The sequence below is a fragment of the Penicillium concentricum genome, assembly GCF_028827145.1.
Source record: "Penicillium concentricum strain IBT 3081 chromosome Unknown utg000002l_segment0_segment0, whole genome shotgun sequence".
Classification (NCBI taxonomy): Eukaryota; Fungi; Ascomycota; class Eurotiomycetes; order Eurotiales; family Aspergillaceae; genus Penicillium; species Penicillium concentricum.
In genome coordinates, this window is record NW_026622755.1 from 9,132,253 (window position 1) to 9,152,272 (window position 20,020).

Below are 20,020 nucleotides of genomic sequence, written 5' to 3' on the forward strand. Positions count from 1 at the left end.
TCATCGCTAACACCAAAACATCCTAGATGAGAAAGTCTGACGTTCCCATTGACTATGTCTCCGCGGTCAAGTACAGACGTGTCACACGCAGACCCCCAAGAAAAAGCCCAAGTAGGCCCCGAAATACCCCCTAGCGGTAAGAGCGACGACGAACTCGACAGCACCAAATCCGAGGATGTGACTTATGCTCCGATTACCTCCCCTGGTACCCACGACGAAAGCAGCGCACCTCTCCAGAAACAGCGCTCCAATGCGTCTAAATCAGTCAAGTCCCTGGAACGCAGCTGGTCATTGAACGATGGCGTTAGTGTTGGCGGTCATGAGGTTAACGAGACTGCGGTGCCGAACGACGATGCAGCGTATACTGTGGGCTGGGAGGAGAACGATCCTATGAACCCGCGCAATATGAGCAAAGCCCGACGGTGGTTGGTTGTCATAATTATCTCAATGGGTTCGTTGTGTGTGTGAGTATACAGCCGGTTGAGTCTTGGTTTCTATGCGCCGCAGAAACTGATTTACTGCGTGTAGGACTTGTGCCTCTTCGATGTATACCACGACATATGCCCAATTGATGAGGGAATTTGGGTGTTCGCAAGAAGTTGCGACTCTTGGGTTGTCATTTTTTATTTGGGGTCTTGGTTTGTGTTGATCTGGTCGTCTTTCGCGGGACTATGTGTTGACGCTTTTCGCTTTAGGAATTGGTCCGCTCTTTCTGAGTCCGTTATCTGAGGTTTGTTTGGTACATTTGCTGCTATATTTGAGTTACTGATCTGATTTTGCTTAGTTTTATGGCCGCAGAAACATTTACATCGTTTCGTTCTCGCTGTTTCTCGTGTGGCTTATTCCGAGTGCAGTGGCTAAGAATACCCAGACCATGCTTATCTCTCGGTTCTTCAACGGACTGTCAGGCAGTGCTTTTTTAAGTGTCGCAGGAGGTACTGTTGGTGACATGTTCGATCGCCATGAGCTTGCCTTTCCCATGATGCTCTACACTGCGAGCCCATTTGTTGGCCCCGAAGTTGGTCCTTTGTAAGTCGTTCTTTTTGCTCAGGTACCCTCTAATCTCAACGCTAACAGTAAAACGATAGGGTCGGCGGCTTCATTAATGCATTTACCACATGGTATGTTTTCATATTAAATTTCGAGTAATTGAGGCTTACATCACTAGGCGTTGGACGTTTTATGTGCTTCTGATTTGGACAGGAATGCTGCTAATCTCGATAATATTATTGGTCCCGGAGACATATCACCCAGTGTATGTATCCCCGTCGATCCTGGAATAATTACGCTAAGGAAGTTCTAGACTTTTGAGGCGTAAGGCGCAGAAGCTGCGCCAGGAAACCGGAGACATCCGATGGAAAGCTCCGATCGAAAAGCTGCAGCGTTCTGTGGCCCAGACAGTCTTACGATCCATGTATAGACCTGTATTGCTCTTGACATTGGAGCCAATGTGTTTATGCCTTTGCATTTTCTCGGCCATCCTATTGGGTATTCTGTACCTCTTCTTTGGTGCTTTCCAGCTAGTCTTCGATGAGGTGTATGGGCTAGTAATATGGCAGCGTGGCTTGTGTTTCCTTGGTATGTTTGTTGGGATGGTTATCGCCATTTTGACAGATCCGATCTGGCGCCGAAACTACGTTCGCTTGGAACGCAACCACGAGAAAGCCACAAACAAGGTCGATGACTTCCAGCCGGAGTGGCGGCTGCCCCCTGGTAAGCTCACTAACAAATTGCCCTTGAACGACAATGGCTGACTTGGATGGATTAGCGATCCTGGGAGGACCCTTGGTTACTATAGGTCTTTTCATTTTTGCCTGGACAGTCTACCCTAATGTTCATTGGATTGCGCCTATCATTGGCAGTGCTGTTTTTGGTGCAGGGTAAGATTAATATTGAAATCACACCTAACTGGGCGACCATCCGTTCGTCCTAAAATCCCTGTCTACTTTGTGACATTTTTTTAGGCCGTGTGATGCTAATATATCGTGTTGCTACTAGGACAATCCTGGTCTACTCAGGTATCTTTACATTCCTGGTCGATGCATATCCAACTTTTGCCGCCAGCGCCCTGGCAGCGAACAGCTTCACTCGGTCATCTTTTGGAGGCATATTTCCACTTTTTGGAATCCAGAGTAAGTTTATATGCACTACCTCCGTGCTGCGACAAGAATTGGAAGTCTGTGCTTTGCATGAAGCGGATCTTTCCAATGCGGGTCGATGCATTGGATTTTGAACAGGCCGATCTGTAGCTGTTTCTCAATGCTTGACAGCTATATTCTTGCCTGCACATAATTGAGACGTAACGATTATAGCTAACGGCTATGCAGTGTATAACAACCTCGGATTTCACTGGGCAACTTCCTTGTTAGCGTTCCTGACCCTTGTCATGACCCCTTTCCCGTAAGTGTTCATTTCGACATACTTGTTTTCCTCTTACGCCATGGCCTATCATTTACTTCCCCTGCATTTCGAACCTCGACCAAGTCTCAAACATGAAAGTTTGATATCCCAATTGCATGTGGCTCTGGCGAGAGACAACTCAACATAGTCTCTCCTGTCCACCGAACGTTGTACTGACATTCATAATAGGTACCTATTCTTTCGGTATGGGAGCTGGATCCGAAGTAAGAGCCGATTCGCGAAATCACAGACGTGATCGATGTCAATACTTCTATGCACATATGACACCTCATACATCCTTTAATCTTAAGCGGGCTGGTTGTTGGCTCTCTTACGAGGGCCATTGCATCTCAACAGTTTGCCAACCGATTTCGTCTGAACACGGCGTGCCGTAGACGATGAGCACGGCATCCCATGACCAGATGTTGGGAACCTCCTGGGCTGAGACGTTTGGCTACTAGGGATGATAGGGTCAGTACCTGCAACCATAGATCAAGACCTAACGCCTTCAGCTGCTGTACCGTCTGCGGTTCAGAAGCTAATGCAGAAAATCATAGTCAATAATACGCATGATCAGCAAGGATATCCGTTATTATATCCTAGCTCTACTTGATTCCATCCGAAGACATCTTGCATATTCGATCTGGCCGTTCTGATCCCAAGCAGACCATGAAATCTTTACTATCCTCGATACACCGGGAATAAATAAATCCCCCTCATTCTATGAATAGATATTGGAAAGACCTGGCCCGGGCTTTAATTCCCCGGCCCCTAGTCTGCCAGGCCAGTTGCGAAGCATACGAGTCATGTGGTCTTGGAATCTAGTCACCGGTAATCATCCCCAGCCAACTTAAACTCCCGGTGACAGACATAACAATCCCTACTTCAAGAGTATAACAAACGTCATAGCTGAGCGATATATAGCCTTCTAGCCTCGGCAGAGCACCAGCCTCGGAACAAAACGGGACCGCCGAGAGCCGTGGAAAGTCTGGACCGGGGTTTCTCGGGCTCCGCTGGCAAAAGAATAATGACTCAATATTGGAGATTTCCATTCAACGTTTATAATATTTATAATTCAGAGAACAAGGTACATATGTACGGAGTACGCACTTGGAAGTTGCACGTGCGCAATTGCCCCCGCAGGGTTATAGCTCATCCGGTATGCGCTGAACCCGATCTGGTGCAGGATTGTAATTCAACCAATCAGAGTATGTGGACACGCTAAAATTACCAGTTGGTTCCGGTAATGCTATGAAAGTTGTGATACTGGTTACAATAAACTGCCGGCCACCAGGCCTACACGTCAGCATGTGAGTCTATGATGTCCGTACATATACATATATAGGCCTTTAGTTCAAAGTTTTTTTTTATATATAAAGCACTTGAAGAACAATATATATACTATAATTTCTGATCCATGTTAAAAAGACACGCCCAACATGGGATTACGTTGGGTAGCAAAAAAAAAAAAAAACCTTACACAAAAGGACAAAAGCCTCCAAATTAATTAGGTAAAAGTCGTGGCTGTTTTACGAAGTATAGCCAGCCCTGCACCTTTTATAAAACACAGCGCTAAAATTCTAAAAGAAATAAAACAAATCATTAAAAAATACCATTAAACCCATTAAAAAAAATATTCTGTTCTGATTTTTATTTAGTCCTTTACAATTGGACTGTGTCGTGTTAAAGTCTTTAAACAGTCACGGGAACACTCTTGAAAGTCAACTTCCTTAATCTTCCCCATTATTTGCGATTCGCCTTTCTTCCTTTCCCCAGCTCTCGACCTGGCATCGGACTCTCCTGGAGAGAAATTCGCATCTTCCCCGCAACCGAACGAAGTCGTCAATCTCTCCACTCCAAATTCAGCCCCGAACCGTTGCGGGATTTTCTGCTGTCAGCTTTGCGCCAATTTCTCTCCATCTACAAACCACATTGAAACCCTTCAATGTGTCAGATCATCGTACATCCGTCGCATCTCCAGTCGATTGTCCCTCGTTACACCCGTGACTCGACTCCCCGTGATTCCGCTTCCGATTCCCCGCCAACTGCAGTCGCAAACGCGCGATTATAGGAACCAAGGACCGGAGACCCCTCCGACCTTCGAGAGGTGACTTGGGTGGATTTTCAGCCTCAACACGGACAATTAGCAACCTGTGATCGTTTCCTTTTTTCCCTTTCACAGGCTGGACTGAATCTCGTGCACGTGAATCCGCTCGCCCGCCGAGATCGAAGCGCGGATGGTATCATTGGTATTGTTGCCACCACGCTTTGTTTCTTTGGGTCAACACAAGAAGGCACATAAAGTAGCCAACGGAGTTTGAAACACCGATTTACCTCGCTTTTGTGGACTTGTCCATAGATCACCGTTCTCGGGATACATGCCGAAATGAATATGGAGACCAAGAACGGCCCCGTTACTGCAGAGGACTTCAGTGGAGATCGTGAGTCCGCCGATATCACGGAACACGAACAAATGGACGTAAAGCCCAAAACGAATGGCGATAGCAAAGCGGACCGCAAAGCAGCCAATGCCAAGGATCCCTCCCGACCGCGACGGAAGAAGGCCCGGCGAGCTTGCTTTGCATGCCAACGAGCCCATTTGACTTGTGGTATGATGATAGACTGATCCCCGGCCTTGTTATATCTCCGGCTAATATATATCGGGTTTAGGTGACGAACGACCGTGTCAACGTTGCATCAAGCGTGGTCTTCAAGATGCTTGCCATGATGGTGTTCGCAAAAAGGCCAAGTATCTCCATGATGCTCCTGATGGAGCGTTGATGCCAGCTGTCAGTAGCAGCAACAACACCAGCCTATACAACGCCACACTCCGGAATAATATGCCTATGTCTAGAAATGGCGCAAATGCTGTCAGCTCCAACCAGCAACACAGCCAGCAACATAGTCAGCAGCACAGCCATCAGCACAATCAGCACAACCAACAACCAACCAATACCACGAATAACAACTTTTACCCTACGCCCCAGACGCAGGCAGGATCTTACAACCCCTACCAAGAATCCTCCATGAGCCAAAGCCCTTTTACCGCGCAATCACCCGTTTCACCTACTTTTAACATGAAGACCAGCACCAATGGTCGAAATTCGAGTCTTTCCACTGTAAACCAGCAGCCTACTCCAAGTACTGCTCTCTCTGGGGATACAAGTCAGTCTCAGAATCCTTTTGCAGGCCCATTTTTTGATCCCAGTGATCCAGCTCTCTTCAACTTTGATCTATCGAGCATGAACTTCGAAAATCGATATGGTGCCCTAGAATTCGGCATGCTTGGGCATATGGCCACTGGGGCGGCCGGTGACTCTCCCACTGATTCCTCAGGACAGCGAGGGTCGATCGGCCGCAGTGGATCGGCCCAATTCTCCACACCAGCTCCTGGATTTGGAGAAAGCCCGGGGAATCAACCTTTCATGTTTGGTGATCCTCTGCTAAATGATTGGTCAACCGGGCCGGCCTCGGGCCAGCATGTGAATGTCGGAGGCGTGTACGGGCAAAATGGCATGCTCTCCGAACACATGAAAGCAAATGCACCACATGCATTTGCGATCGAAACTGGGCCAGCAAGTTTCACTAGTCCTGGCTCGGCCACAAGTCCGAACATTACAACGGCTACATTCGATGACGGCCCGTTCAACAATATTGCTCCTGCTCCCAAGTCCAAGTCCAACAGCCTGGTGCCGAATGGACAACGCCAGGTGACGTCAGCGTCCATCTTGAAGCACCCGAATCTGCAGGTTGGTCCTAAACGGCGCCACCGCAATCCTTCCTCAATATACGAGAGTGTGAAGGAGCCATACGCTTACACAAGTGGTTTCCACAATCTCACTGCTTTCATCCAACGTCGTTTTACACCACAAAAGACCGTGCGAATTGCCAAAGCGCTTGCATCTATTCGCCCCTCTTTTATCGCAACTACCAAGACCCTTAATCGTGATGATCTCATATTCATGGAAAAATGTTTCCAGCGAACGCTCTGGGAATACGAGGACTTCATCAATGCATGTGGAACGCCAACCATTGTCTGCCGACGCACCGGCGAGATCGCCGCCGTAGGCAAGGAGTTCAGCATTTTGACTGGATGGAAGAAAGACGTGCTTCTAGGAAAAGAGGCAAACCTCAACGTCAACACCGGTGTTTCGGGTGTACCCCAGTCCGGGACAACGTCACGTGGTAGCTTCACCCCGCGCGGCTCGACATTAGAGCATTCTGGCAGTGGACGCCCCCAGCCCGTCTTCTTAGCCGAGCTTTTGGACGATGACAGCGTCGTAGAGTTCTACGAGGACTTTGCGCGTCTGGCATTCGGTGATTCTCGTGGTAGTGTCATGACTCGGTGCAAGCTACTCAAATATAAGACCAAAGAGGATATGGAGGTTGCACAGTCCGATGATAACGGAAAGTGGAACAACCACCTCCGCAAGGGTGGCATTGCAGGCGAGGCTGGCATGAACCAGCTCGGGTTCAAAGACGGAAAGGTCGATTGCGCGTACTGCTGGACAGTGAAACGCGATGTGTTCGATATCCCGATGCTCATTGTGATGAATGTAAGTCTTTGATCACGCAACCTCTCATAGTTGGTCTCATGCTAATCCGCCTTCTTCTAGTTCTTGCCATGCATTTGATCTCTTCTTTTTGATTTAGTTTCGTGCATTTGTTTCAGATTACCCTTTCATACCCTCGGCAAGGCCTCACATTAGGCCTGTCTTCTTTTCTTCTTTTCTTCTACTGTTCTACCCTAGTACATATTTCCTGGTTCTGGGATTGTATGATTCCCTTTGATCTTGATTTCCTTCGGACCACTGGCCGAGCTCTCTTGTTCTACTTCTCGTATATACGTTATGTTTCTTGGATTCCTGGAACCAATTCCAGGATTGTCGATATTGTTTTTTTTGCGGCGCTCAAAACGGGAAAATGTTATCTCTGGGACGGGTTACTGTATGAGCACAATGGCATGATATTGAGTGGGGTCACTTCTGACCTTGAGCCCTGAATCATCTAATTTTAAACGAAGAAATAAGCTTAATCCAACCTTGGATTTGATCCCGATTTGAAATGGCGGATGCCTCAGGCATATGATTACATCCTCAAGGCGTCCTTATCGTGATAACCCCCACCAGGGTTGATCCGAGGTCCTATCCAGACACACTCAACAGCATCACGCCAAATTATTCCTAAATCACACAATCAGTACAAATAGCTGTCTGTGCCACTCTTCACGCTTCACTATACCCTCACCCGACAGAATCCGCCATGGGCTCCAACAAACCACGCGACCCGGTAGCCGGTCCCGACGCAGGCCCGGAACCTCCTTATCCCGTGCGATTGTCAGGGCCAGTGATCAAGGGGTTTGGCCGCGGTAGCAAAGACGTATGTCAATGAATCTGGGAACCCAACCTCGCTGCTATCGCACAGCGCAGCGTGCACAACAGACCTACCACTGACTCGTTCTCCCGGATGGCTATAGCTTGGAATCCCCACCGCCAATATCCCCGCCGATGACTTGTCCGAGAAACACCCAGAGCTGACAACCGGTGTCTACTACGGCGTTGTAGCGCTCGACCCAAAAACATACCAACATGACTCATCTGACGGCAGCACATCTACTGCGGTGGTTTTGCCTGCTGTGTTGAGTATCGGATATAACCCATTCTATAAGAACACTGTGCGATCTGTGGTATGTGATATAAACCAGATGAAATGCCGTCAAATGTTGAAGCCTGCATCTTGGTGGGGGCATGTGACTGACGTGGTTGCTCACTTCAGGAAATCCATATCATGCCACCCCTTACGGAACCATCGCCCACTGCTGCGGGGCAGGAGGGTCAGACTAAATTCAATCGCTTGCCGGATTTCTATAAAACGCGACTCAACCTGCTCATTCTGGGTTATATACGGCCTGAGTTTGATTATGTCTCGCTAGAGGCCTTGGTGGAGGATATTCGGGTGGATTGTGAGGTTGCGCGGGAGAGTCTGTCGCGCGAGGCCTACAAGTGCTATCTTGTTGACAGTGGTAAAACATCCGGAAAAGTCAGCGAGGATCGTGGGTGGTTGGTGAGCTTTGAATAAGTGGGGTTAGATATTTCATGGCATTCGGGGTGAGATGATTATCCTGCATTGCGACTATTTTATAGCGCAGATCATTTATCTGTATAGACATAGAAGAAGGGTCCTTTTGTTGACTTGTTTTACCAGATTCTATAGATGCATTGCATGAAGATCCATGCATGTACAGCCCTATGTGCAGCTCTATCTTATCGCGGAATGCAACATCGACGACGTCACTGCATTCAGTCCCTTAATGCGGGCTTGTCATTCGACACAAAGGACCAAGAAACCAAGCATTGGCATCCGCTCGGCATCCATTTTCATGTCTTGACCTATGTAATACCAAGAACATCAATCCGAGCGTTCCGAATCCGAAGCAGACATTTCACATAAACAGAGCCACATGTCCTTCCAAAGTCCCAGCTTACAGTTTATTCAATCAACCAGACTATATTCAGATCATGGTCAACGTATTCCAACGCCTCACTCGACGCCGAGCATCAAGCTCCAGCAGTAAACCACCAGACCAGGGCGGAGATACTACGGGCCCCAATTCCGCAGCATCCCATCCACACGGTTTACATCGCGCAGTGAGCACGAGCTCCGGCAAACGCAACTGGCGATATGAAGAGCCGGCCCCCCGACATCTCATTCTGGTTTCCGACACTGCGGAGTTCGATACCCATGTAGTCCACCGCTTCCAGGCAGAAGGATTTGATGTGATCTATATCCCCTTCCTCGGCAGCAGGGATGAAGATAAAGACCGAAAAGCGCTGGAGAATGCGATACACGCGGAAGAAGACGAACTCGAGAATGGAGAGCGGTATGCGATAGTCGGTACGTCTTCTATTTTGACTTGCTTTGTCTCTATATACATGCTTCGCTATTCGAAGCAGGTATCTTAGCTCTAGAAAACATAACAAACGCCCGGCTAACCATATACCCCAGCATATCACCGACCCGCCTACCTCCTCCTAGCATCACACCACACAGTACACAGCAACACAAACCCATTCCCACACTTGTGTGCCTTGATAGCCTACTACCCCATCTCCTCAACAGACGAGTTCACTTACAGACAAAGAGAAGACTGCTCGCCACCAGGCTGCTCAGACACAAGCTCAATCTTCGGCCCAGTCTCCAAATCAACATATCTTCCAATCCAAGTCCACGTCCCAGGCCCACGAGTCCAGACCTGCGCGCTGTGGCCATGGATAAGTCTCAGTGCCTCTGAAGGCGACGTCACTTACAAGAAAAAACACCGGTGCTACGTGTACTCGTACCCGGGATCCAGAGCTGGATTTGCGGAGCGGGAAATTGCAGAGGAGAAAGAAGGAGAGGTGGATCTGGACTTGAATGCGGATGATGAAATCGGCTCGCAGCTGGCGTGGAGTCGGGCGCTGGCGTGTCTGCGGCGCTCGTTCAATGTCGGGAGTCACTGGCCTGTTATTGATATTGAGACTGTTTGGGAAGAGTACTGGGATACTGTAGTTGGCGAGTTGGAGACGCGGAAACGGAATGACAGCTGTGGTTCTGAGGCGACGGTTGGGATGTTGACTGGGCATGGCCATCATGGAGAGATAGGGTGTCCCGCTGGGGAGGTGTTTGTGAAGTGTATTCCTACCCAGGCTGGAGGTGAGCTTTATTCCCCTTCTATTTTCTACGATCTGGTTGGAATTTACTGATATGTATCTTACAGGCTCTGATATATCAAGCCTGAAAGATTTCTTCACTCATGCGTATATTCCTGCTGGACCAATTGATCAGCACGTCCGCCTCTTGTCGCGCACCGTGGGTGCGGATCGCATCGTGGATGAGATATTGTTTTCTTGTCGACATACTGCCGAAGTTCCATGGCTGTTACCTGGTGTTCCACCTACGGATCGAGATATCAGAGTCATCGTCGTTGTGGTGGCAAGCTTCAGTGCCGGTCAGATTACACGCCAGAGTCTCTATTGGGACCAGGCCGGTGTCCTTGTGCAGGCTGGATTATTGGATCCGGGACTTGTGCCATCGTCAAAAGCTGTCGAAACCCATTGAGTGTTGAGCGGTGTCTTCGTCTTAGGTATATCTGTCTCGTAGAACTGTCTAGAAGTCAATACCCACATACATAGATAGGGTCTACCAAGACAATCTATTCATAGTCAAGCAATAGTTCTCTTTTAGTATTCACGCAGCCTTTGAGCGGTACCCTGTTGACTGGCCGAAGAAGTCGAGAGGACTTGAATGCCCCAAGGATGTGTGGTTCGCTTGTTCGAGATAACTGCTTCCAAATTGTTGTCTCGAATGCAGGATATAAAGGGAGATGATCTCTCTTAATAGCTTCAACTTGGAGTATATTACAGAGCACAGAGGTGAGAGTAGTTGTCTCATAAAGCATTCTACGTGCCAGAACTAGTCTACAAGGTACTCGGAATATTCTAATGGAGCAATAACAGATAACAGTCTTAACGATTTAGTTTAATTCAATGTACAAATTTAGCCCTCAAAGCCAAGCTCCGCTAATCAGGCTAATGCCTCGACTTGACCCGTGGACTTATTGGTCCTAGTAAGTACTTTGCCCCGAAGCTGCCTACAGACCACGGTTAATTCCAAGACCCTAAGGCGCCTTAGGCACCCACTTCGTTTAGAAAGCCTCATACTTCAGGGATCAACGTCATTAGTACTAGGGTGTCACAGCTACACTATTACAACCCCAATAAGCCCCGCAGCTCACCCAGTTCCTTGCTGACACCTCCAGCGCTAGCCAATGTTTTCCGGCTCGCCTCCTGAGCAATAGGAATGACATCCTCAATGCGCACGGAAGGATCCTTGGCCAAGCCAGCCACCACAACACCTAGCAGCGTATCACCCGCCGCATTGACACTGACAATATCATTTGCACCTAGAATAGTAGCAGGCGAGAACAGACGCATGTAAACACCACCGAAAGGCACATCCGAGTCAAGCGGTGCGCGAGCAAGAATGTATGGCGCAGACTCCGGATCCGTGAGACGGGGATCACCAGGCGGCAGAAGCTGAGTAAGGAGGGCGCCCGCACCACCAAGCTTAGTAACAATACAAGGGATGAAAGGAAGCAGTTGAACAGTCTGCTGTGGAAGGCCCTCGTCGACAAGCGACAGCGAAGTGATTGCAATGAGGCGCTCGCGCGAGCCCGTCGGAGACATATTCATAGAGTTAATGATATGCCACCATCCCGCCGACTCGAAAAGAAGCGATTCCCGCGCAGCAGTGTACATAGCCGCCAGCTCGAGGCGGTTCGGACACGCAAGACTGATAGCATTATTTGGCACAGTCTGATTGGGACCGATAGTCGCGCCGGTGCTGTTTGCACCACTGCCGAACAGACGTCGGGATTTGGCTGTTGAGACGGGCTCGAAGGCTACGCGTGCGCCGTGTTTGCGTGCTACAGCACTCCACTTGGCCATCACGTCGGGCCGCCAGTTGGCGTCAACGACAACCCAATTTGGCTTTGTGCGTTCGAGGAGAGGTTCCCAGAAGCCGTCAAAGTCGAGCTGGGATTCGGGTAGTTCGACGATGCCCATGTCGGCCATGGCTACTACAAGGTCTTTTTTGATGTCGTTGATTGCGATGTATTGTGCTGTGCGGACGCCTGGCGTCGCTGGGAGCACCTGAATACCTGCAATGCCGAGGCCTTCTTTTTCAAGGGTTGATAGTGCGGCGCGGCCGCTGAGGTCGTCTGCTATGACGCTGCAGAAGATGACATCGCTGCCGATATAGCTGGCAGCAACGGCAACGTTGTGGCCAACGCCACCTAGGCTTTGTCCGATAATTGCTGGGTTGGATGTATGCGGTACTGGTGCAACCTGTGTGAGTTCGTCTCCGAATGGAGTGTAGTCACAGGACAGGTCAATGGCTAGCGAGCCGGCAACCACGACATCTGCCTTTAGTGTCGGTGTAATAGGTACCTCGGTGCTGACTGGCTCGGGGATATCTTCAACTTGCGAGGCAACTTGACTTGGGAAAGCTACACCTGGGATTGATGGCATGTGTCTATAGGGAAGGAGATCTCGGAACTTAGCATTGATTGCATCTCGTATCTGATATCTAGAAACAAAACTCACCGAGACCCTGTTCCTAGGTCAGCTTGTTCAAGCTTGGCAAGTTCCACAGCTACAAGGGTTGCACGCTTGACATTGGACTCAATCAAGGCCCGATTAGCGACTACGCTCTTTCCACCGCTTAGTTCCTTGATCTTGGCAAGCACAAATGGCGTGTTGTCACTGCCGTGATAACCCTCTACATGGGAAAGGCGGATAGCTTCTTCAATCACAAGATCCATCTCGGCTTTGGGGATTGAGTGCTCCAGGGGGACGGGGTTGGCAAAGTGAATGCCGGAGGATACTGGAAGCCTCGATTGCGCATCTGGAGATACTGTCAACGAGACTGTAGCTGTCAACGTATGGGGTATACTTACAAACTATGGCAGCAGCTTCAGCTTCATTTTGAATGACACGGGGACTGCGGATGCCACTTTCTCGTGTAAAGAAAGCAGGGAAGTCAACGGGGCCATCTCGGCCATCAGCGAATGTACCCACGCAGACACCTTCGGTCTCGAGGTATTCGAGGGTTCGAGGAATGTCCAAGAAGCTCTTGCATCCAGAGCTAATTACCGTCACCGGAGTACGTCCAAGTTCAGTAAGGTCGGCTATAATGTTTTGTCAATAATTGGGGGCGGTGATTTTGTTTCCACATTTTTCCCTACCAGAGATATCCATTGAGTTTTCTCCCCCGCGATGCACACCACCTAGAGCAAGTTAGATGGGTTTCATTTTCGATTGAACTTTGATCATTGGATTTACCTAGCCCACCGGTACCAAAGATCTTGATACCAGCCAGTTCTGACAGAATCATAGTGCCGGAGATTGTAGTACCGCCATGCATTGGCTTACCGATCATGCCCTAATATAGATCAGTTTCGGTCTTCTGAGCCATTGTAGCAGCTAGCTCACCATGCCACAGATATATCCGAGATCCCTACGAGACACTTTCAGAGCGCTCTTGTCTTGAGCTGTCGAGGCCAGCTCGATAAGCTCTTCCGTACTCAGGCCAACTTTGGCCACACCGCCAAGGATTCCTATAGTTGCAGGAACTCCGCCATTGGCTCTCACGACAGACTCCAGCAATGCGGCAAGAGCAATGTTATCGGGGTAAGGGAAACCTACAGCCGATCAGTCTTGGCTTCCCCGCTTTTGGGCGAAGCTCTTCAATCCCAGGAATGAACACAGAGAGACTCACCGTGTGTATAAATTGTGGTCTCGAGTGAGACGACTGGCTTCCCTGTAGAAATTGCATCACGCACCTCTTCTGATACATTAAAGAATTTGCTCTGGGCAAGGCCATGGTAACGACGAGCAGATGAGAGCGGAGCTCCCCTCAAACAGCCGGATCTCAGAGCAGCTCGAGAGGCGAACATCGTGCGTGACAGCATGATTAAACCTGAGAAGAAGATTCAGCTACCTCCTGCAAATTTATCATGCAAAACAAATATGCAAGAAGGAAAGATACAAGATGAGGAGAAGCTCCGAGGTTCGCACTCCGGAGATCACCTAGACTGTTATCAGCGATAAGCCGGAGTGCGCGATGTGGCCGCTTCGGCGACCCTAGTATACAATGGGGACCACGTATCATCAGCTTCGCAAGCTTCCCAAGGTTTATCGACCTGACACAATCACATCTTGGATTATTGAACCTTTCGAACCTCGGAGAAATTGTGTCCTCCAGGTATTCAGAATGAGGTTTTTCACCGCCACGGTGCTCGGGCTGCTCGCGCCCAGCCTGTGCGCTGCAACCAACCTTACTACGCCTAGTCGATTGGACCTTCCGTCCGGCTTCAAACCTCCGCAGGTTTTCAAGAACACAAACTTGGTTCGAAATACCAATTTGGAAAAGAGCTATGTGCGGGAAACAATCAATGTTGTTGTGGAGAATGTCGACAATCAGCCCCAGAACGACTATTACATCCCCTTCCCTGCCGAGGTGTTCGACCGTGTTGCAGGCTTCGAAGTGAGGGATAAGAAGGCCCCCGAGACGGGACGCTTTGATGTGGACTATACTGAAGCTGTATCATCTAAGTGAGTATCGATTGAAAGGCCAATGGACATGCCAGGCGTTTAGCCTTGTATGGGCGAGGCACAAACACCATGACACCAATTCTAACATCAATTGAAACAGCGGCAACCAGTACTTCGTCGTTCATCTTCCCCAGCCTCTGGCCCCGAAGTCGCAGATCACCCTTGGAATCTCGTACTCGGTGCTTTCCTCTCTCAGCCCGCTTCCTGCGACCATTGGACAGGCGGACAAGCAATATCTCACCTACTCCTTCTCCGCTTATATGCCATCCGCCTACACGACGAATACACAGAAGACCAAGTTGAAGTTCCCCAGCACCAATGTGCCGGATTACACAACCACTGATGGTCTCAAGTCCGGCTCGGACCCCGAGCGCAAGGGCGCCACCTACACATACGGCCCGTATGACACAGCCAAGGTGACACCGGGCACCCAGTACCCAATTACCGTCCGCTACGAGTTCACTAAGCCAGTCATCACTATAAACCTTTTGGAGCGTGACTTGGAAGTCTCGCACTGGGGCGGTAACCTTGCAACCGAGGAACGGTACTGGCTGCGCAACAACGGCTCCGAGCTGACCAAGCAGTTCTCGCGTGTCGAATGGACCTTCACCAACTACCAGCAAGCGCCTACTTCGGCGGTTCGTGAGCTGACATACCCGCTTCTTCCCGGCTCTGTCGACCCTTACTTCATTGATGATATCGGCAATGTCTCGACCAGCCGCTACCGTCCGAGCATTGGTAAGAGTTCGGGTAGCTTGGAGCTAAAGCCCCGCTACCCCATCTTCGGAGGCTGGAACTACAGCTTCCGTATTGGATGGAACAATGACCTTGCTTCCTTCCTGCGCCGTGCCGCGGGTGTCAACTCTGATTCCTATGTCCTCAAGGCTCCGCTCATTGAGGGACCTAAGATGGCCGAGGGCATCCAGTATGAGCGTGTCATTGTGCGCGTTGTTCTCCCCGAAGGTGCTCACAATGTCCGCTTCGAGATCCTCGAGGGAACCAACAGCAATGGTCTTCCTGGCGTGAATCACATTCACGCTCACTTGAGCTCTCTCAAGACTTACATGGATACTCTGGGCCGGACCACCTTGACCCTGGAGGTTGACAGTCTGACTGACGAAGCGCGTGACTCCAAGTTCGTGGTATGTATTGATCTGTATTGTCAGTTGTTCACCTCGCAGTTATGCTAACCTGCCATTAGGTTACGTATGATCACTCCATGTTCGATGCCCTGCGCAAGCCTTTTACTATCTTCGCGGGTATGCTTACAGTATTTGTCGCTGCCTGGGGCATTGGTAAGATCGATGTCAGCATCAAGAAGCGGTGAACTGCGTGAAACGGGTTCATGTCAATACCATTTTGTTACTTTTCTATAGTCGTTTCCAAGGGATCTCACCAATCGACTTGTATGTTTACAATGTTTTCCTCAGCTTCGCAGCTTGGCAGCTTCCCACCTTCCAACATTGAAGGTTCACGTAATATTCAAGTTTGGGTCGCTCCTTCCTCTCTGAACGTACCTTCCTTGCGGTATACACCATCAGACAATAAATTGTAAACAAACGTTCATGTCAAGGTATCTTCTTCATTTCACTCTTCTCTTCATCATACCTCACTCTCTACGCATTTCATCGCCATGCTTCAAATCAAGCAGTCGCCGGACAAACCTCGTCCACCCCCCGTCGAGGACAACGCCCAAGATTCCCCATCCAAACTAAATCTGTCTGCTCCACGCAACCCCCTCGGCCCAGTGGTGGTCTTCATCGCCCGAGCAACAAACAAGGATGACCACGATTACAAGCGCTCAACCTGGAATAACACCGAAATGCACGCATACCTACGCGGACTTCTGGTAATTGCCGTCGCCGAGCACCGCAAGCGATTCGGTCTTCTAGGCCTCCGTCCCCACAAGATGCAGACAATCATCCAACCCGCCCACACCCGAATCCCATCTATCAGCCGAGTCGGCAAGTTCCTGGGAATGGCACTGGAGGAAGCTCGCGCATCCAAGACCGAGTGCATCTTCGTTCTGAACGGCTGGGATGGCTGGACAACCGACAAGATGACCATCGTCGAACTCTGTGACCAGTTCCGCGACATCCCTTTGACTTTCCACGTTTATGCGAACCGAGGCACGCCTTGCGAGTTCTTCGAGGTCAACGCTCACAAGGTCAATGCCTACCTCAAACACATGGTTAGTGCGGAGGATCCGTCTATTGTTGGTGATCGTGCGACGGGGCTTTTCATTCGCATGCTGGAGTCTTTGCCTACCTTGCACTATGCCAGGTATTACCCTCTTATCTCGCAGCAGGAAAAGGATGTTCTTGCCAAGTACGATAAGCGATTTGCTGGAATTTACGAGTTGGACGAACCCCAGATTCCAACACTTGAAGGTGCGGAGCCCGAGGATCCAAAGCCTGGTGTTTAGGCATCGGTAAGTGCAAAGAGTAATACTGGAGTCGCATTTTTACCAATGGATCTTAACTTGATATTTCTTGTAGAGCTTGATATCTTCCAGAAGGATCTATCTAGGAAGCATAACATTGATTCATGGCATCAAGGCTGGGAAGGCTCTGGGGCGTCAAGAAATCGGAAGCTATCACATCAATTGAGCAAGCAGCTAAATCAATACCAAATCTTTATCAAACTGTTCATGGCACACCATAACTTAGATAAATCAGGAATATCTTCCATCAAATGACCGCGTACGGTTCGTCAAATTAGACTGAGGTAGTAATTGTACAAAAGAGCAAGATATTGTGGTCATGACGCAGAACAAAAAAAAAGCAAACTACCTAATGCCATCCATTGACCGTAACCGTCCCAGCAAGAAGTTCATCAAGCTCATCTTTTCTCTTCTTGTACAAATCTTGAGCTTCTCGCTCACGCCGTAGAACCAATGACACTGCATCGCGGAGTCTCTCAAGTCGCCGGGGGACAGCTGACTCCTCGGAAATCTGGAGTGTACGGAAAGCGTCCAGCTCATTTGTAGCGGTGGACAAAGCAGCACTAGCCTCCACGATCTTCGACCGCAGCGTCTTGGCACGGTTCTGGTATCCGCCGTAGTGCAAAGACAGCTTCTTCTCGAGCTTGTTTCCGCGCTCAGCAGTAGCAAAGAGGGATGTTTGAACTGTCTCGAATGCCGTAATCATGCGCCGTTCTTCCTGGTGGGGGTCCTGCTCGTCATCCTCGTAATTCTCAAGACCGGGCAGAGATTTGGCGCGAACTGACGACCAACTGTCGTCAAATTTCTCTTGCCATTCCGACTTCTGCGCTTCGGCGGAAGCAATCTCCGCGGCAATGGAAGCTCGTGCTGCGTCCAAGAACCGGTCGTCCAATTGACTTAACTTTGGTGCTTGGCCCTCGACCTGCGCGCCGGGGACGGGGAATTTGCGAGAGTCGTGTGCAATCAGGATGGCGGCTTCATTGGCAATCAAGCCTTCAATGGTGTCGGTGGCCTGAGAAGCACGTTGCAACAAGGCGTTTAGATTCAGAACGGCGGGACGAGGCAGGCCTCGCTGGTAAACTTGTGATTGACGCTTGAATTCAGCCTTGGCAGCCTTCTCCCGTGCCTCATTGTTACGGCGATCACGCTCGGCTGCATCCTCTTCGCTAATCTCCACAGACGCGGTGGGCTCAGCGGACTCAGATGGAACATCTTCCAAATCCCACTCGGATTCCTTGGGTTTGGGAAGCGAGGCCAGCTTGCTGCGCATCTGTTGGCGAGTGAAGTTCTCATGCATTTTAATGTCTCGGGGTGTGCTGCCAATGAGCTGGCCCCCCTCTCCCTCCCGGTTCAGAGCTAAATGGTCTCGCGGGGTGCGCAAGGGCGTGGCACCGGCCCCAATTCCACCAAGCATAGGTGTTGCACCCATGCCATTCGCCTGGCGGAATGGCGTGGCCATGGGGTTGGGAGTGACAATTGCCTGCCTCCGAGGAGCTATCCCATCAAATCCAGTTGATGAGCCGCCCTCGTGGAGAGGTGTGTTCTCCCCTCCGAGAAGGGAAGACTGAGTTTCGGTCAAAGCTCGAATGTTCTTGATTTCGTTGGCGATGTGATCGTCCTCCGGCGCAGCTCGCGGGGTTCTGATAGGAGTTCCTCCAACAATAGTCGAGTAATTTCCAAGGAGTTCCCGAGTGCCTTCTTCATCGGCGCTCATTCGACTAGCTTTATCACCAGCCATTCCCATCTTGATAATTTCTTCCAGTTCGCTTTCGCTGACTTGCGGTGCTGGCAAGTTCAAACCCCGTCGCTTGTTGCTCTGTTCAGCCTCACGAATCTTCTGCATTTGACCTGCTCGTGCAGCTGCAGCAGAAGCAGCCGAAGCGCTGCCTTTATCGTTCTTGCGCTTCTTGCGCTCTGCATCGTCGTCTTGGTCGCCCTTTCTCTTATTTGCGAGTTGCTGCTTCCGAGGATCGAATGCTTCCCGTTGGCGTTCATTCAGATCTTTCTCTTCAATTGTATCATAGAAACCAGGAGCAGCTGGCTTTTCGAATGGAATGTCCGCATTGTAATCCATCTGACCAGGCTTCCGCGTCACAACCTTGACGTTGATACCGGCATGCTTGAGTTCGCGACGCTTCTGGAGAACGGCCAGTCGACGTGACTCTTCTAATTGACGCTCTCGGGCCTTTCGCTTGGCCTTTTTACCCTGTGTGTTGGCGAGACGAGCACGCGCTTCGCTCAGCATTTCTTTCTCATCTTCATCCAGATCGATAGTGTCGGGACGGGCAGGCTTGGATTCTGGGTCGGGGTCGAGTTCACCGGGTCTAAAAAGTATCAGCAACACGAACATCATGTAATTTAGTAAAATCAAAATCCACGTACCGTAGGCGGCGGACATCGTCCGCACTAGGGGCGGCGCTCTCCTCGCCGGGTCCTCCCAGACCGAGCTCGTCGTTTTCGCGAGATTCAGCTTCATCCAGAAGCTTCTGATAGCGTTCGAGACATTGCGTGGCAGTGCGCCCGACGATGGGGGCAATTGTACGCCATTGCGTGGGCATCAACTTCGCAAGGTGGAGTAGTTTCTCGTCCTCTTCCCGCGACCATTCAGTTTTGCGAATACCCGGGTCCAACCATTCAATCCAGCGCGCCTTGCATTGCTTTGGGGTTTTCCGTGCGAGCAGTGAGGAGACTCGAGCCCACTGGTTGAGACCATATTTGGATACCTGCGATCGGTCAGTTTTTGCTCCGTCAAACATTGGCTAGGGAATTTCCTAATGAGTCAAAATAACTTACAGCTGCCCGAAGCACTTCATCCTCAATATTCGTCCTAAGAGTATGTTAGCGACGAAAGCTCGTGGGCGGGTTCCAATGCCACTTACCAGACACCTCCTTTGACGACAGGCATGGCGTACGATCGCGCTAAGCGCAGTTTCAAATCTTCGGAAATCGATAGTAAAAGATCAGGGGTGCCACCAGAAAGATGGAAAATTACAACCCACAGGCGTATGGGGAGTTCACGCGCCGT

The 20,020-nt window shown here is 50.1% G+C and overlaps 8 protein-coding genes across 8 annotated transcripts; 6 read left to right on the top strand and 2 right to left on the bottom strand.

Annotated features, from left to right (window-relative positions):
* Window positions 1–54: 54 nt before the first annotated feature.
* On the top strand, window positions 55–2,656 carry N7517_007188 (MFS transporter; the record flags this gene model as incomplete). Its single annotated transcript, XM_056724918.1, has 11 exons — window positions 55–464; window positions 529–638; window positions 696–730; window positions 785–1,029; window positions 1,089–1,121; window positions 1,169–1,255; window positions 1,304–1,713; window positions 1,769–1,880; window positions 1,999–2,132; window positions 2,328–2,400; window positions 2,590–2,656. The coding sequence occupies 11 exons, from the start codon at window positions 55–57 to the stop codon at window positions 2,654–2,656; spliced, it is 1,716 nt and encodes a 571-aa protein (XP_056581168.1).
* Window positions 2,657–4,786: 2,130 nt separating this feature from the next.
* Window positions 4,787–7,034, top strand: N7517_007189 (Zn(II)2Cys6 transcription factor domain-containing protein; the record flags this gene model as incomplete). The annotated part of the gene is made up of 3 exons (XM_056724919.1): window positions 4,787–5,009; window positions 5,071–6,956; window positions 7,017–7,034. 3 exons carry the CDS (start codon window positions 4,787–4,789, stop codon window positions 7,032–7,034), a joined length of 2,127 nt encoding a protein of 708 aa, XP_056581169.1.
* Window positions 7,035–7,662: 628 nt separating this feature from the next.
* fmn1 (riboflavin kinase) lies at window positions 7,663–8,478 on the top strand (the record flags this gene model as incomplete). Its single annotated transcript, XM_056724920.1, has 3 exons — window positions 7,663–7,779; window positions 7,877–8,086; window positions 8,176–8,478. The coding sequence occupies 3 exons, from the start codon at window positions 7,663–7,665 to the stop codon at window positions 8,476–8,478; spliced, it is 630 nt and encodes a 209-aa protein (XP_056581170.1).
* Window positions 8,479–8,918: 440 nt separating this feature from the next.
* Window positions 8,919–10,497, top strand: N7517_007191 (dienelactone hydrolase; the record flags this gene model as incomplete). Its single annotated transcript, XM_056724921.1, has 3 exons — window positions 8,919–9,294; window positions 9,406–10,092; window positions 10,157–10,497. The coding sequence occupies 3 exons, from the start codon at window positions 8,919–8,921 to the stop codon at window positions 10,495–10,497; spliced, it is 1,404 nt and encodes a 467-aa protein (XP_056581171.1).
* Window positions 10,498–11,144: 647 nt separating this feature from the next.
* Window positions 11,145–13,909, bottom strand: N7517_007192 (pseudouridine-5'-phosphate glycosidase/carbohydrate kinase family protein; the record flags this gene model as incomplete). Its single annotated transcript, XM_056724922.1, has 7 exons — window positions 11,145–12,471; window positions 12,543–12,843; window positions 12,896–13,126; window positions 13,184–13,225; window positions 13,281–13,380; window positions 13,431–13,639; window positions 13,717–13,909. The coding sequence occupies 7 exons, from the start codon at window positions 13,907–13,909 to the stop codon at window positions 11,145–11,147; spliced, it is 2,403 nt and encodes an 800-aa protein (XP_056581172.1).
* Window positions 13,910–14,211: 302 nt separating this feature from the next.
* Window positions 14,212–15,879, top strand: N7517_007193 (dolichyl-diphosphooligosaccharide--protein glycotransferase subunit OST1; the record flags this gene model as incomplete). Its single annotated transcript, XM_056724923.1, has 3 exons — window positions 14,212–14,552; window positions 14,653–15,694; window positions 15,754–15,879. 3 exons carry the CDS (start codon window positions 14,212–14,214, stop codon window positions 15,877–15,879), a joined length of 1,509 nt encoding a protein of 502 aa, XP_056581173.1.
* A 306-nt stretch (window positions 15,880–16,185) lies between these two features.
* On the top strand, window positions 16,186–16,977 carry N7517_007194 (uncharacterized protein; the record flags this gene model as incomplete). The annotated part of the gene is made up of 1 exon (XM_056724924.1): window positions 16,186–16,977. The coding sequence occupies one exon, from the start codon at window positions 16,186–16,188 to the stop codon at window positions 16,975–16,977; it is 792 nt and encodes a 263-aa protein (XP_056581174.1).
* Window positions 16,978–17,344: 367 nt separating this feature from the next.
* cef1 (putative cell division control protein (Cdc5)) lies at window positions 17,345–19,900 on the bottom strand (the record flags this gene model as incomplete). Its single annotated transcript, XM_056724925.1, has 4 exons — window positions 17,345–19,319; window positions 19,378–19,718; window positions 19,789–19,822; window positions 19,875–19,900. 4 exons carry the CDS (start codon window positions 19,898–19,900, stop codon window positions 17,345–17,347), a joined length of 2,376 nt encoding a protein of 791 aa, XP_056581175.1.
* Between the last annotated feature and the right edge of the window lie 120 nt (window positions 19,901–20,020).